We start from the raw sequence: 16,368 nt of genomic DNA, 5'->3' as shown, positions 1-16,368 counted from the left end.
GTTTGAAAAAGCACAGGTACAGGGATAAGAGACCAAGAGACAGGCCAGGTCAGGCCCACCAAGCAGGTAACCGGAACCTTTAATTTTATTATGTAGAATGCTTAATGCAGAGTTAATAGGGGCTAGAGTACCTAGCAGAGGGGAAGGGGGAGAGGGAGCTACTGAGATAAATAAGAGGGGGGGCAGTAATGAGTTACATGTGGATTGGGGGGCTGCAGAACAGGAAAATAGGGGCAGAACAGAGCTACATACTTTATTCAAATACCATTGGGAGGCAAAGGGCAAAAGGCCAGGGCAGAATGTACATGTCAGGAGTTTAGTGTCTTCAGCCTGCTGCCAGCAACCCGGGTGCTGGGCCCTGGGTCTCCCCCTGGAGCCGAGGGTTTGGGCCTGAGCAGCCTATAACTCTGGGAAGCCCAAGGAGTTGGGGCTGACAGAGCAGGGGCCACAGAGCCTGGTGAGGGGAGAGGGAGTTGGCGGGGAGCCGGGAGGAAGGCTCTGTGAATTGTCTCCGAATCCTTTCCTGGGGTCCCTGCCTCCTCATCTCCTGGGATGTGCCTCAAGGTCTGGGAGCTTGTAGTGGAGTAGGACCTGGGCCCTCTTTCTCCATTAGACAAAGACTGAGGTTACTGGCATGAAATTGGATCTGGGGGCCTGTGTGCCAATTCCTTCCTGTGTTCAGGAGGGGGGGGCACTGAAGGGTTGAGGAGACCTCCCTCTGAGCTCCCACCCCACCCCCTCTCCCTCGAGGCTATTCAGAACTGTCCTCTGCCCCCGGGGGCAGACGGAGCCTGCTGCAGGCACTGACACAGGTCTCTGGTTGGCCTTGCTCTTAGGCACATGGCACGGGTGGCACGGGTTATGACAGTCCCCTTATTGCCCACGGAAGAGGAAACATGGGCACAGGAGTGGCAAGGCCTCCAATTCCCATCTGACCCTGGATGCTTCCCCTCCTCCCAGAGGAGGGTGAGCGGGGCCTGCTCAGATCCTGGGATCGAGGGTCATTCCTGGGGGGAAGGTGCAGCCCCTCGTTTTTCAGTCTGGGGCAACAAGCAACCTCCTTCTCCTCTGCCCAGCCGAGTAGCCCAGGGCTGTGCCTGGGCTGGAGTCTGGATAGGACGGGGTGGGGTCATCAAAGGCAGTGGGCCAGACAGAAGGCCTTCCCTCAGCTGTCAGCCTCTGCAGCTGCCTCCACAGCCGCCACCGGGCCTGAGATGGGCGAGGAACAGGGCGCGAGGGCTGGGGGAAGGGGCAGGGCGAGGGTGGTGGTAACAGGGCCTTCTTTAAGGCCGGGACAGTGTCGTATATACTGGCTGCTCCCAGTGTGTGGGGCTGTGGGACTGGGGCCCTGAGGGGCTGGGGTCAGAGATGGCCGTGTAGAGGGGCCGCTGTGAGGGCCCCATGTAGGAGAAGGCCGAGTAGAGGCCAGAGGTCTGGCCTGAATGGCCATAATAGGGTCCTGAGGGCTGATGGTCAGAGTAGTCAAACTGGGGGCGGGAGATGGAGGGGAAGGCGGAGCCATAGTGGGGCAGACTGAGGGAGGTGTAGGCGATCTGTGAGGTGGACGGCTGGTCAGTGTAGTGCGGGGGCCCCTGGGGCCCCGCGGTCTCCGTCTTCACCTGGGCTTTGGCATCCACACCAGGTGGCGAGACCGTGGGCAGAGCCACACCTGGAGGCTTGGAGATCCAGGCAGAGTGTCCACTGGCCACAGCCAGGGCGCTGCCCAGCCCGTAGCCAGCTGCCGAGTAGCTGCCCACATGGCCCGGGTGCCCGTTGGGCGGCAGGTACTGGTCCAACTCAGCCACATCAAAGGTCTCCATGTTGGACATTACCTCGTGGCTGATCTCACCGATGTCCACGTTGCCGAAGTCGATGTGAGGCTTCCCGCCCTCCCCCATGGAGCGCCCATCCCGCTTGGGGTCTGCCTTGCCCGACTGCAGCTCTGTCTTTGGGGTGGTCGGAGGGGTTGGCGGGCCATGGCTCTGGCCTGCGGGGTAGGGAGACAGAGAGAGAGAAAGCAGGAACCGAGGTCAGAGGCTGCAGGATTCTGATGGTTCACTTTCAGACAAGATGCCTCCAGAGGCTGAGGGACTGATCACTGCATGACCTTGTAAGTTTTACATGTCTGGGCAGCCCGAGGTGGCATGTAATTATGTAATGATCTTGGGTTGATCTCCAGTTATTTATGAAATTCCCCAATCTTAGGAATGAGTCCTGTCTCCTACCAAAATAGGACTCCCACATGTCACCCACCTCCTGGAGAGGCCTGCTTCATTTTGAGAAGCCCTTCCCATTGGAAAGTTCTTCCTCACACCAGCTGAAGTTGGCTTCCCTCCCTGCTCCCATTGTTCCTTAACTGTTGAGCCCGATGGGGTCTGGCCTGTAGGTCTGGGCTCGCCTGTTCTCTGTTAAGCACACTCAGCCTCTGCTGGCCGCTTCCTCTGCTGACCTCTCCCGCCCTCATCACTTTTGCTGGCTTGCCTGGGCCTCCTCCAGCCCTGGGCCCTGAACAGCGATGTGTCACCTCCAACCCCCTCCGTCCTCCCAAGGCCACCTCAAGTGCCCCTTATTCAAGGAAACCTTCCCTCTGACCCAGTGCCCCCGACCATGCTCTCAACTCCCATCACACACTGCGCTGTCCCATTGTTCCTCCAGCTTTCTCCCTGCCTGTTCAGGAGAGCAATGAGATAAGTGACCTGCTCTACCCCGTTCCTTTGTCTGTCCATTTGCTCATTCATATATTCATTCAGCAAACACTTAGGGGGCACTGCTAAGTGCCAGGCACTGTGCCAGGCGTAGGGGATACAAACGTAAATCAAATGGGTCCTTGTCTGCACAAGCTTCTAGTCTTGGGGGAGATCCAGGGACCCACACATGGCTAGGGGGAAGCATCCGAAGTGCTGTGATGAGGGGATGTATGAAGGGCTCAGGGGACCAGCGCAGGAAGCTGCTCACCCTGCCCTGGGGACGTGGGGAAGGTCTCACTGAGGAGGAGTAGCTGAGCTGTTGAAGGGGAAGAGAAAGCCCAGGCCCACAGTAATATAGTGAGCTGGTTGTTCTGTACAAGGTCCAAGGTCTTCTGGTGGGTCTGTGTCCCTGAAGCTCTGAAGGAGTGTGAGGGCGGAATGGCTGGATTGAGGATCCCATCGGAGAGAGAACATATTCATGGTCTCAGAAACCAGGCGCTCCTTGAGGGCAGGCCTGTGCCTCCATCAGACCAGAGGCAATGCTGAGTCCTGGGCTGGCCAGAGTGTCTAGACTTTGAGTTTGAATCCTGGCTCTGTCACTTACTGTGTGACCCTGGGCAGACCCCCTATCTTCTCATCAGTTTCCTTATCAGTAAAACAAAGATGATACCAAGCAGCTCAGACATGGCCTCCTTCTGGAAGCTTTCCTTGACCAGAGTCTGGTGGGTAGCTGGGTATTTTTGGAGACCGACTGGGTGGACAGGTCGAAGACTCCTCCCTAGAGGTCATGCCCCCTCATGGGCTTTGTGTGCACTTGTTTCATCCTGTACTTAATTCAGTTGTTTTCATCCCTCTAGAGTGGGCTCCTGAGGCCAGGGACCACGGCTTCTCGTTTGTATGCCTGGTGTCTGCTTCCAGGTCTGGCACAAAGGAGTACTCGGAGCGTGTCTTCTGAGCAGAGCTCTGCTCACTGAGACTTGCCAACGTGCCTGACCCCAAGCACGGTGTTCTGTATGCTATGAACACAAGTGAGGCAGCTGTGGTGCCAGCAGAGGCCCTGGAGCCGAACCACCTGGGCTTAGACCTCAGCTGTATGGCAAGTTACTCTCAGTTTTCTGTAGAGTTTTCTCTCTGTAAAATGAGAGTAATTTGCCCCAGCTGAGGTCTGACCCCAGGCAGTGTGACTGCCTCATCACAGTTTAGAGTGATTGAATGTGTGCCTGGCACACAGTAGGTACTCAATTAATGTTAGCTGTTATTATCATTAATGAGAAGGAAACAGGATACCCTGTGTCTGGCTCATCCATGGCACGTGCTCAATGTCACATGCTGTGTCTCCCCCATCAGACTGGGAGGTAGGAAAGAGGCAGTGACCTCCCCTTCATCTGCTCTCCCATTTCTCAGAATTGTCCTGCCCTACTTTTCTTTGGTGTAACTCCCCCACTGGCCTCCATGGCCTCCTTAACTGGTCTCTTTACCCCAAAGCAGTGCCCCTTCTATCAGTCCTGGTCAGAGCCCTCTTGCCCAGCCGCCTCCCCTGACACCTGAGTCCCCACTGAGCCCCCTCTGGACCCCTGCACCCCAGCTGGGCAACCACCTAGCCCGGCCAGCCCTTCCCAGAGCCTCGGGTCTCAAGCCATGCAGCCTTTGCCTCTCCCCGCCGCCCAGCCTCCCCCAGCCCAAGCTCCCAGCTCCGTGCTCACCCGAGGGGTGCTCAGGGTTTCCATCTGACATCGGGGAGCCCTCGCCCGGGTGCCGGTGGTCCAGGTGGGCGCTCTTGTAGTGGGCCTGGATGGCAGCAGCACTGCCCTGCTCGGCCTCCCCGCCTGGGCACTCTGACTCTCCCTGGGCCGCCTTCCCGTTCTTCCGCCTCCGCGGCTGGTACTTGTAATCTGGGTGATCCTTCTTGTGCTGCATGCGGAGGCGCTCGGCCTCCTCAATGAAGGGGCGCTTGTCACTCTCGTTCAGCAGCCTGGGGTGGGGTGGTTGGGGGAGGCAGCAGAGGGGGAGACATCATGAGTGTCTGCCCTGGAGGAAATGAGGCCCCGGGACGGGGAGCCCAGCGGGCAGGGGGCTGTGCCGTTTGATTTATGGACTGGAGCATGTGAGCCCAAGGCACCACAGCCTCAGAGGGCAGTGATCTCTGCCCCAAATCTCTCGGGGGCTGGAGTCTGCGAGAGGAATCCGCCTGCTGCTCCTGGCAGCCCCTGAGGATGGAGTTAGAATAGAGCTTACGGGAGGCATAGAGCTTCCTTCAGCTCAAGGAAGGGAAAATCTTCCTCATCGTCAAAGCTGTCTGCAAGTGGAGCTGGCTGCCTCGTTAGGGGGTGAGCTCCCTGGGACTGGAGGTGTGCAAACAGAAGCAGCATGGTGAGGGGAAGAGCCCAGTGTCTGCTACTTACTAGCTGTGTGACCGTGGGCAAGTCACTTCTCTGAACCTTAGTTTCTTCACCTATAAAACGGGGATGATAATACCTACTTCACCAGGTGTGGGATTGGCCAAGATAATGGCTGTGAAGCGCTGTGCACCAGACCTGGGGATGGGGGACTGGCACCTCGAGAAACAGGTGCGATTCTAATGCTGCTTGTGGGGTGGGTGGACAGGAGGACCTGGCGTGGAACCCCTCAACTCTAGAATCCGGATTTTTGTGAATCCCAGTGTGGTGGGGCCTAGAGGGCAGGATGTGAGTGTCCCTTACTATGTAGGGGCCACTGCCTCCTGGGGGAGATCAGATCTCCTTGTCCAGGGGGGTGACGGAGGGTAAAGGAAGCTAGACTCTCTTCTGAGACCCTGGACAGGGGCAGACAGACCTTCTCCCCAGTCCAAGCCCAGCCAATGGAAGGCAGCCCCTGAAGACAGTACCCCTGCCCACTTCAGGCAGGGGTACTCCAGCCTCAGGCCAGGGCTGGGGCCAGGGGAGTGCAGGGCTTGGCTGCGCCAGGGTGAGGAGGGCAGGATGGGGTACCTCAAAGAGGGGCTCAGGGGAAAGAACACAGACTCAGACTCCGAGACATAAGGGACTCTGTGGGAGCAGCTCTGTCCTTTGGCCCAAAGGGCCTCTCTCTCCAGCTGCCCGCCCCCGCCCCCCCCGCAGTGGGCGCCCTCTTCACCCAGTCAGCAGAAGGCTGAGCCCTCCCTGCCCAGGATGGGAGGGGGTGGTCATACCAGGCACCTCCTAGCGGGCAGCGGCATTCCTCTGCAGCTTAGCCTCCCCTGGCTGCCCTCCCCCTAGGCCACCCGGCCCAGCCCTAGTGCAACTTTCACCAAGGGTCCCTCTAGCTGAGTGATGGGATGGAGACCCCAGACCAAGGCCTCAGGAGTGGGATGCAGCCTTTTTCACCCCAGCTGTGCCCACCCTCCAACCCCAGCCAGCCCAGGGGAGTAGGTGGGGCAGGCCCAACGGTGTGTGTGTGGTGAGGGGAGAAGAAGCTGCACGTGAGGGCGCCTCAGCCAGCTGTGGCCCCGGCACAGAGGCTCCCAGGATGGCTGGGGACACTGCACCCCCTCTCCCACCCCAAACCTTCCCTGTGCCCTCTGTCCAGCTGGCAACCGGATGTGAATCAGCAAGAAAATGGCAAGGGGCACGGAGCCGGGGCACAGGCCAGAAGAGAGGGAAGATTTCAACACTGTATCCCATTGGCACCTCCCATGCTGGTTCCCAGCAGTACCCTAACCTCGACAGAAATCTAACCCGGGGGCGGGGTGGGGGGATGGCCAGCTTTAGCTCAATGCTAACCTCACCCCCAAACCACCCAGCCGCACCCAGACCTTCAATCTCGGCTCTGTTCAGGCTCTCTCCTGACCCCAAACCCGCCCTGTCCCACCACATAAACCCAATCCCAAACTTAATCTTGACTCCAGCGCCAGCCCTCAGTCACCACAGCTCTAACTACAAACCTCGTACTCATCTGCACTTCACTTCATCTCTGGGTCTCCAAGGTCTGGAATAGGGATGGGGAGTGGGTAGGCTGGTTCCCCACCCAAACTGGAATCCCCATCTGGGGGGCTTCCACGGTGGGGCACTGGCTGCCACTTCACCTGCTCCTGTCAGGGAAGGGACCTGGGGGTCGGGAGAGGCTCCAGCCTGCTGTAATTATTCTCTCCGGGCAGGTCAACCTATATACCCCCAGCACCACGTGAACAACAGCTAACAGTCCTTTCCCAGGCGGGCACCGAAGGTTAGCGTGACTGTCGGCGCTCCCCCAGCCACTTAGAAGCCAGGACCTGGACGCTGGTGTGTCTGACCCCAACCCCCTTCCAGCACCCCACACAGTCTGTATGCATGTCTTTCTCTTCTCAGGTATAGGGCCCCTGATTTCCAGTTCTGCCCAGATAACCATACCCCTTCCTGACAGCCTGGGAGTCATGAGCCTGGGTCGGGGGGAGGATTTCAGGAGGAGCCCCTGGAGAGACTGGCCAGCCCAGCGCATATACAGATGTTTCCTGGGGCCCCCACCCAGGATCTAGGTAGCCCGCCCCCTGTTGGCGTAGCCTTTGATCCTTGCCATTGTCTGGGGTTGGGTCCTGAGTAAGCAGTGCCTGCTTTCCTGATTGCCCCACCCCAGGTTGGCCCCTGGGGGGCACCCTGGGCCCCTGTGTGCACAGCTTGGGTGGCGGCCAGGAACAAATCCTTCTGAGGGAGCCCATGCCTGGAGTTCTGGGCTAAGGGAACAGGGACAGACAGGGACAATGGACGGTCCAATTTTAAATCCTTGGCAATGGCATGGGGGAGAAGCAGGGTGTCCATCCTCGCTTTGATGCCCTCACTGGGCCCACACTGTGGTCTGCTCGTGGTCCCCAGGGCCTATTTTGTCTGCCTGTCTCCCTCCTGGTTGTCTGTCTCTCACTTGCTCTTCTCTGTCCCATGGCACCAAGGGTACTGGCCTGGCTGAGCCCTGCCACAGTGTGGGTGGACCTTGGGCAGAGGAGCTAGCTTTGACTTCTGCTCTTGGGCAGGGTTAGACCCTCTGAGTCCACGCAGCAGGTTGGCCACTGAGCCCAGCACCTCCTGGGGTGAGCAGAGCGCTGAGAGCGGGAGGGGCAGGAGCACCAGGCCTTTAGCAAACACATGGCCAAGGACGGGGCCAGGGGGCTGGATGGGAATTCCTCTGGGTCTCTTGGGGGCCCTCCTGCTCCTTCCACCACCTTAAGCCTTTGGCCTTCTAGGCCAGTCTCCACTGTGCTGGGGCCGGCAAGGGGAGGGCAGCAGCAGGAGGGTGGCAGGCTCCTCTGACAAAACCCAAACTTTCTGCAACTCAGATGCTCCTCACTCCTGCTCTCCTCTGCCCTCACCCTCACAACCTCCTGACCATGTCTTAGAGTGGAGGCGTGACCCACTTCTGTCACCAAGGATGGTGTGTGGGAAGACCACTGGACGGAGAGTCAGGAGACCTCGGTTCTGGCCCTGGCTCTGCCACAAGCTGTTACGTGGCCTTGGTGGTCCCTTTGCCTCTCTGGGCCTATCTCTTGGGCAGTCCAGTGGGGAATCAGGTAACCTCTGCAGACGTGCATCTTCTGGAGCCCTTGCTCTCATTCTGAGCTGCCCAGGACTTCTTGGGGCGTGGGGTTGCCCTGGTCAACATCATATTCCCAAGGGGCCAGCCTAAGCCCCAGACCTGAGGTGAGGCCGACTTCCTCCTCGAGGGATGTTTTCCCCAGAGGTTTGGGCTGCTTCCAGAGAACCTGGGACTCTGAGGGACCCTGGGTAGGCAAGGCACCAACGTTTCCTCCTGGCCAGGGCTCTCAGGTCTAGGGCTGGAGGGGTAGGAGGTTACTCACTGCTGGGTGGGGCCCTGGAAAAGAAGATGGCGCCTGGACTGGGAGAGGGAGGGAGGGGAAGAGACGGGCCTGGCAGCTCTGGGGCCGGGTGGGAGGGGGAGGCTTCTTTGCATGTGTCCCTGTCCCTGGGGGAAGAAGAAGCCCCTGGCCTGAAGGAGGGGTGGTCAGAAGGGCACAGAGAAGGCAGCTGGGGTAGGACAAGATCCTGCAGTGGCCGATTTGTCCTCAGCAGTTCTCCATCCCTCACCCTTTCAAAGAGCTGGATCTGAATTCCTTGTCTGCCCCCCCCCCGCCCCCCATCTCACTCCCCCAGCCCTCCACCTGGCTGCCTCAGTTTCCCTGCCTCTCCAGCCTGGCCTTCAGTTCTTTCCCAAGCGTTTCCCTCGAATCCCCCTGACCGGTGGCAGTGGCACCCTTGAGTGGCTTGCCTGTAGGAAAGGGGTTAGTGGAGCCCTGTGGTGTGGAGTCCTCCACCAGCCTTCCCTCCCTTCCGCCTTCACTCTCGCCCCAAGAAACCCAGGCCCGAGCGCCTGCCACCGACAGAATTCCAACCGCGAGGGGGCGCCTTCCAGCCCACTGCCCCAGCTGGGGAGCCGGGCCTAGGCCGCTGGAGATCCGAGCAAGCGCAACCACAAAGGGGTACTGGGGGAAGGGCGGGTCCGATGCACCCAGCTGGCCTTCCAGTCCCACCATCAAGGCGGTGGCTGCCCCAGGAGAAAGGCTCAGGCAGTGCCCGTCTAGCCCGAATCCACCCGCAGGTAGAGGGCCCGCGGGAGCTCCCCGGAGGCGGGTCGGGGGCGCTCACCTCCAGAGCTTGCCCAGCGTCTTGCTGAGCTCGGCGTTATGCAGGTGCGGGTACTGGTCCGCCAGCTTCCTGCGCGCTGCCTGCGCCCACACCATGAAGGCGTTCATGGGCCGCTTGACGTGCGGTTTGCTCTTGCTGGCGCCGTTGACGCGCACGGGCATGGGCACCAGCGTCCAGTCGTAGCCGCTGAGCACCTGGCTGACTGCCTCGCGGATGCACACGGGGAACTTGTCATCGTCCGCCTCGCCGTCCTGCTGCTCCTTCTTGACCTTGCCCAGCTCGCCGGGCCCCGGGCTGGCTCGCAGGCCCGATCCGCCGCCTCCACCGCCGCCGTCGGGCCCCAGAGAGGGCGCGCTCCCCGGGGACAGGCAGCGCGGCTCCTCGGAGCCCACGGGGCTCAGCTCCACCTCGGACAGGTCCTGCTCCTCCGCCATGTCGCCCCCGGCCGCCGCCGCCTCGGCCGCCTCCCCGGGGCCCGCCGCCGAGGTCCTCGCGAAGAGTCCAACGCCCACCTGGACGGGAAGGCGGGTGCGATGGGAGCCGTGCGCGCAGCCCCGACGGCGGCGCGGCGCGGGACGCGACGCAGGCACAGCCCCGAGGTGGCGTCTGCCCGGCTCCCCCTAAACCCACCGCAGACCCTGGGCCCCGCGCACATGCCAGACCCTGGCTCGGCCTCCTAGCTCCCGCCTCCGTGTCTTCCCGTCACCTGGTCCCAACCGTCTCTTGGTGTGGGTGGGTTTGGGTTTTTTTTTTTTAAAACCTCCTCTTGGGTGGAGGTTTGTTGATGGAAAGGAAGAAAAACGGACTCTTTATTCTGCTCTAATCCTGGCTCCTGGAATTTCCCACCTTTTCTCTCACCTTTCCTTCTTCCCTTGCGCCTGCCCCCGACGGTGCCTAGAGGAGCTGCGTGGGGGGCAGATGCGGGTGTCAGCCTCTCGCCACCCCACGCCCCACCGCAGGGTCCCAGGCCTGGGCCCCGGAAGGGAGGAGCGGGCTGCGCACTCACTCACCTCGGACCTCTCCTCCAGTCTGGGGCTCGTCCTTAGGAAGTGGAAAACCGTGTCCCAAGGTGTGCGGTCCAGCTCGGGGCTGGGTGGGGGACGCTGGTGGGCTGGGAGGGAGGGGCTGGGGGCCCTGAGCTTCAGGCCACGGCCTTGTCAGGACGGAGCCTGAATCCTCACCACCAACCACCCTGGCCGGACAGCCTGAGACTGACTGAGCGCTGAGCTGCTGCCGAGGGCTGGGGAAGGAAGGAGGGGGAGAGGGGGAGGGGGAGGGGAGGGAGGGAAGGGCAGAAGGTGGAGCCTCCAGCGCTTTCCTTCATCCCCAACACTCAGGGCTCCTCCGCCAGGCCCCCCCCAACTCCCGCTCCCTGCACTGCTGCCCCAGGCCCATCCTGGGAGGTGTAGGAGTGGGGTGGTCAGGCCAGGAAAGCCAATGGATGCAGGTGGGCAGGGTCACAACCTGTAGCTTGAAGGAAAATTGGGCTCAACTGGGACCCCCCCACCTCTGCCTCAGGTGGACGGATGGGCAGTTGGCAGAGGATTGGGGAGGAATGAGGAGAAGGCAGGTGAAGCCTCTGTCACATGTGGGGCCTCTGGCCTGTGTCGCTTCACTTAAGACCTCTCGTTGAGTGCCAGCCTGTCTCACCCCACCTCCTGCCCGCACCCGGGCTGCCCTCTCTTTCTCACCTTAAACAGCAAGAGAGGAAGGTTGCAGGTCCATACCTGGTGGGGCGGGGAGAAGCTGCACACCCCCTGCCCAGTGCAGATGCCCCAGCTTGACCCCTGGTCCCCTCTCACTGGACACCCAGCACCGCAAGGGCTGGGCTGGCTCAAGGTAGAGAGACAGGACTAACATGTGCAGGAGGCTGGCCGTCAGCTGGGCTGGGGTCCTCTTCCAGTAGGTCTGGAAGGCTTCTGGGACCCCACTTCCTGGCACCCAACTCCCTCCACCCTGGTAGGGTGAGTCCCAATCCTGGTTATCATGTCTCCCCCTCCCCACCCTGAGAAAGAGTGGGGAGTTGCCCTGCCTCTCTCCTCACTTCTCCCGTCAGTCCCCTCCCCAGCAGGGTGACCTCTCCATTTTTCTGTCCTGCTCATCACCTAAGGCTTTCCCAGGCCTCTCCTCCAAAGATCGCAGCCCCTCTCTCTTCTCAAAAGGTGGGTGCTGAGGCAGAGGTGAGGGTGTGTGTGGAGGACAGATGGAGCCTGGGCCGCACTGGCGACCATGGATGGTTCTGAGCTCCTCAGCAGCTGGGCGAGGCCCCAGGCCCACCCCAAGGGAGTCCTGTCTGGAGTGGGGCTGGGAAGGGGGTCTAGGCAAGGCCTCATGCTTGGGAAAGGCCAAGGGGGTGGAGGGGGTGGGTAGTGGGACACAATGAGGTAGTCACACGAGGCGAAGGCATGTTGGGGGTGGGAGGAGCGGACACTGGAACACACACACACACACACACACACACACACTCGCACACACACAACCAGCCAGACAATCGGGCCAGTGTGTCTGGGCCCTCGGAGCCCAGTGAATTAGGAGTTTGATAAGGGTTTTCTCTTTCTGTCGCTCGCCGGCCTTGGACAATCTCCCCCCAGTTTTCCTCGACGCCACCCCCGGCGCTGCCAACCCTCCTCCCCCCCGTCCCCCTCCCCCCGCCTCCCTTCTCTTCCCTGTGCCCAGACTCTTGTTCGGGGCCTTGAAACAGTGAGCTGTCTTTGTTCGAAATACAGGTGAACGGCAATCATGTGATTAACACACACACACATAAAAAGCTTTTTAACAGCGCCCGCCTGGCCTCAGAACCGCCCAGAGAGGAGCCGCCCTGGATGGACAGAGGGACAGAGGGACGAGCCTCCAGCCGGTCGTGTCTGGCTACCCTCAGCAGTCTCCGACACCCGCTGCTGCCCGCCCGCTGCCCGCCTGCCTGGCATCTCTCGATCCCGGTGGGTCCCCGCTCATCCTTCCACCCCTGGGTTCCTCCTCTCGAGGAGGTGTGGTGCCTGTGGCGTCTGTGACTTGGCCTGAGACCCCCTGGGGCAGGGAGAGGCGGCTGTGGAGGGTAGGAAGCCAGGTGTGGGGTCCCACAGCTCCCCTTTCGACTCCCCGCCTCCTCCCCTACCCTCCTTGGCCCAGCTGTGCCAGGATGGGGGTGGGGGTGGCAGTGGGTGCTCTGGGTCTGCAGAAAAGCCACACTGGACAGAAGGGGCCTCTCTCTTCCCTTCCCTCTGTCTGTCTCTCTCTGTCCCTCTCTTCCTGTTTCCACAGTGCTGTGTGGGCTCTCTGCTGAGAGGTGCTGGATGAGGCAGGTGGGCCTGCAGGGGGGCAGGGGTACAGTGCCGTGAGATACCCAAGGCTGTGCGTGGGTGGGGTACCCCGTGCTGTGAACACACTGCCCACCACGCGGGCAACTCTGATCCCCTCCATCTGTTGCAGGCCCCTGGGGCCCAGCTTTCTCCAGCAGGGGAGGGTGAAGGATCCACATTCATCCCTGGAGAGCAGGGAGTTTGGAGAGGGGCAGGGCTCCTGGATGAGGACACCGGCGCCTCTGCCCTTGACAGAACAACCTGCTGGCCAGCGCCCGCTTCTGCTCCCTCCCCTGCTCGGGCTGGGAGGGGTCTTTTTTCCCCTCATTCCTGACCCTTCCCCAAGGATGCTGGTGACCCCCTTGCCACACCCCGAATCCCACCTGCCCATTCCGGGTGAGGTGTGGTGCCTGGTAGACTCTCTGGCCTGTTTTCTCTCCCCAGCAGGGAGGGCCCAGCATGAGAGTAGAATGGTGAGGTTCAGGCTTCCTCCCCTGGGCAGAGGCCTTTCAGGAGTATCAGGGTTTTTCTGCAATCCAACCTGGGCTCTGTGAAGCTGGTCCCAGAGTTACTCCTCAGATGGGCCCCTGAGAGGAGGAGAGCAAATGAAATTCTGTCAATCAAACGTAAAGCCCAAAGCCCGCTGATGCCCCTGCCTGGCGGAGCTGCTTCGGGTTTGCCGTGACCCTTAACCCCTTAGCTCCCCGAGTCCTCTTCTTGGGGCACTGGTCCTGCTTTGTGGAAGGCCCACCCTTGGCTCCCCGTCCTGGGTCCCAGTCGCTCATCTGTCCCCTGGGGTGATGATCATCTCGCCTGGCCTGTCTCTCAGAACACCCCAAGGTGAGATGGGGAAATCTCCTGTTCAGCCGAGCCAGGGCCGAGCAGGGAAGGCACTTTACCACCTCTAGGCACAGTGGGGGTGAGACCTGCGTGGGCCAGGCTGTCCTCTCACTCGTTCCTCAGGCCTGGGCCCAGCTCCCCGTTTCTGACCAGCTCCCAGCAATCGCCTTGAGTACCGCTTCTAAATCTCGCTCCACGTTAGGGTCACTGTGGAGCCTTAAAGAAACACTGAAGCCTGGATCCCCTGCAGACTGGCTAATTCTGAATTTCTGGGCATGGGGTCCAGACATGTTTTCTTTTTGAAGCTCTCTGGGAGGCCTTGCTTTCCCTCACTGGGGTCTCTGGAACCCCGAGGCGGCGGTGACCCTCTGCAGGACCCAAAATCTCCATGGAGAGGGGAGGGTGCTGGGCTCTGGACCCCAGAGCTGGAGGCCAGAACTGCAGTGACCCTGGGGTGTGCAGGGAATTGTGGGGTGTGGCAGGGGAGGGGCTGTGCATTGGAAAGGGGGAGGGCTGAGGGGCACAGGTCAGGGTCAAGGGTACAATACTGACTGAGACAAAAGCTTAGCCTGGGTGGGTGTATGGTCGGGGGGTGGTGGGAGCTCCCCCGCCTCTGGACAGGTGTGTTCTTCTGGGTTCGGGTGCAGTGGAAAGAGCACTGGTCTTGGAGTCAGGAAATCCTGCCACTAGTATCCATATGACCTTGGGTGGATTATGCAGTTAACCTCTCAGGACTTGGTTTTTGCATGTATAAAATGTTGATGATTTTATATATCACCGTCTCCCAAGTGGATGGGAGAATTAAATAAGAATACACAGGGAATTCCCTGGTGGTCCAGTGGTTAGGACTTGGCGCTTTCACTGCTGGGGCCTGGCTTTGATCCCTGTTCTGGGAACTAAGATCCCACAAGCCATGCAGCGAGGCGAAATTAAAAAAAAAAAAAAAAAAAAAGAACACACACACATACACATTTGGTGTGGAGTAAGTGCTCAATAAATGGTAGTTAGAAAAAGTAGTTTAGGGACTGAGAGGTGGGGAATGCTGACTTCAGTTCAAGTGCACAGGTGTTGTAATCTGCCTGTTGAATCCCAGCATCAGACCAGGGCGGTGTGTGGTATCCTCCTCATGGGTAGGCCTCTCCTGCTGTGCCCCTCAACAGTGAAGGCCCACACTTCCACAGCCCCACTGTGGGCCGGCCCAGATCCGGGCCCCTCTGTCCCTGGAGTCTCAACAACTCTCTGAGTAGGTGCTGTCATTATTCTCCTTCTAGGAAGGAAACTGAGGCACAGAGACGTTCAGCGATGAGCCCGAGCTCACCCAGCTAATGACGGGAGGGCGCGGCCTGGTGCCCGCAGTTTCCCTCGCAGCCCAGCCTCCGATCACGCTGCTCTACTGCCTCTGGACCCCAGGCACGGCCTCCCCGCCGCCCCCCAGGCCTTTGCACTTGCTCTGCGTTTCCCCTCCCCCTCGTCACTACTTGCAGCCCAGCTCAGAGGCCCTCTCTTCGGGGATGCACTCCCGGACATGCCCTGGTTGGAATTCTTTTCCTGTATTACTTTCCCGTGGAGGAGAGGATGATGGCTTCGTAGTTGCCTCACCTCCTCACTGCACAGCCCGGCATCCAGGCCGGTCTCCGCTTCCTCCCGGGAGCTCCCGCAAGGGCAGGGCCATGCCTTCCTCTTGGTCTTGGCCTCTCGAGGCCCCAGCACAACCTCAGGGAGTCTTCCCTGAGTGGAGTTGCCATCAGAGTTCCGAGGGGAGAAAGATCAGGAAGGCTGGGGTGGGCAGGAGTGGCTTCCTGGAGGTGGAGAGCCTGAGTGCTGGTGGTGGGGGGAGGAGGAGGGGGGAGGACAGCATTCCAGGCCTGTCCCGACAAACGCTCTCGCCCGTCCCTGTTTCTGGTCCAAGCTGAGGGTTGAGGACCTGCGCCAGGAAGGCAGCTCCTGGGGCCTGTGTCTTCCTTCCCCTCCCAACCGCACCCACTCCGGGAACAAGGAAGCCGGGGCCAGTGCCCAGCGCTGCCTCAGGGCAGTTGGCCTCTGCCCTCTTCTTAGAAGCCCTGAGCGGAGACTGCTCGTTCCTGTCATCTGAACCCAGCTGCCGGAAAGCCCTTCCTGGTGTCTCCCCAAACCTCTCACGCTGCAGTGAACTTTTGTGAATGTACCCTCTGTGCAGGGCACTGGGCCAGGAGCTGGGGTAGGGAGGTGGTGGAGGCCAGACCTTGCTTTGAGGAGCTCAGAGTTTGATGAGAGAGACCTGCATGGAAACCTGGAACCCTGGCACGGCCGAGGTCCTCCATGGCCAAACGGGGGTGAGGGAGGTCAAGTCCCAGCTGGGCTGTGGGGGTCCTGTGTTGCCTCTGTCGCCTTCTTCCCTCTCTAGGCCTCAGTTTCCCAATCTATAAAATGAGAGGCAGGCTAGGTTATCTCAGAGGGCATTTCCAGATTCAATAGCCCTTGAATTTTATTTCAAAACAAGAGGCCAGTGCCTGACCCAGTGTTTCCAAGGTGCTGCCTCAGGGCCCTTGGTGTTCCTTAGACATTGATCAGCATCTCTTGAAGAGGCAGTTTTGTGGTCTAGTAAGTTTGGGAAATACTGCTTTCCACTTTTTCTTTTTAAAGATGCAGGGCTTTTGAGGGTGTTAAAAGTTCTAACTGCTGCAGTTAAGAAATGGATCTTTCTTTGTTTAATTTATTTATTTTTGGCTGTGTCGGGTCTTTGTTGCTGCGTGGGGGTTTTCTCTAGTTGCAGCGAGCAGGGGCTACTCTTCGTTGCGGTGCGCAGGCTTCTCATCGTGATGGCTTCTCTTGTTGTGGCGCACGGGCTTAGTTGCTCCGTGGCACATGGGATCTTCCTGGACCAGGGCTCGAACCCGTGTCCCCTGCACTGGCAGGCGGATCCTTAACCACTGCACCACCAGAGAAGTCCCAAGAAATGGACCTTTGTTTAAAATACTT

The 16,368-nt window shown here is 60.1% G+C and overlaps 1 protein-coding gene and 1 long non-coding RNA gene across 6 annotated transcripts in view; one reads left to right on the top strand and one right to left on the bottom strand.

Annotated features, from left to right (window-relative positions):
- Nucleotides 1–239: 239 nt before the first annotated feature.
- SOX10 (SRY-box transcription factor 10) lies at nucleotides 240–15,201 on the bottom strand. Of its 2 annotated transcripts, XM_082420051.1 has the most exons (6): nucleotides 15,010–15,201; nucleotides 12,954–13,157; nucleotides 10,282–10,511; nucleotides 9,272–9,783; nucleotides 4,391–4,659; nucleotides 240–1,987 (listed from the first exon to the last, which is right to left on the bottom strand). In XM_082420051.1, the coding sequence occupies exons 4-6, from the start codon at nucleotides 9,703–9,705 to the stop codon at nucleotides 1,284–1,286; spliced, it is 1,407 nt and encodes a 468-aa protein (XP_082276177.1). In that variant the 5' UTR covers nucleotides 9,706–9,783; nucleotides 10,282–10,511; nucleotides 12,954–13,157; nucleotides 15,010–15,201; the 3' UTR covers nucleotides 240–1,283. The 2 variants fall into 2 exon arrangements, with proteins under 2 accessions (XP_082276177.1, XP_082276178.1); XM_082420052.1 differs by lacking the exon at nucleotides 15,010–15,201 and having other exon boundaries at nucleotides 12,954–13,401.
- LOC309640814 overlaps nucleotides 11,968–16,368 on the top strand; it is a 47,488-nt gene continuing 43,087 nt past the window's right edge. For all 4 annotated transcript variants that reach the window (XR_014252399.1, XR_014252400.1, XR_014252401.1 and 1 more), the window contains exon 1: nucleotides 11,968–12,210. This is a non-coding gene — a long non-coding RNA (uncharacterized lncRNA). The remainder of the gene's footprint in view (nucleotides 12,211–16,368) is intronic.

This window comes from Balaenoptera physalus (genome assembly GCF_965194825.1).
Source record: "Balaenoptera physalus genome assembly, chromosome: 13".
Taxonomy (NCBI): domain Eukaryota; kingdom Metazoa; phylum Chordata; class Mammalia; order Artiodactyla; family Balaenopteridae; genus Balaenoptera; species Balaenoptera physalus.
This window is presented reverse-complemented; position numbering and strand designations above follow the sequence as displayed.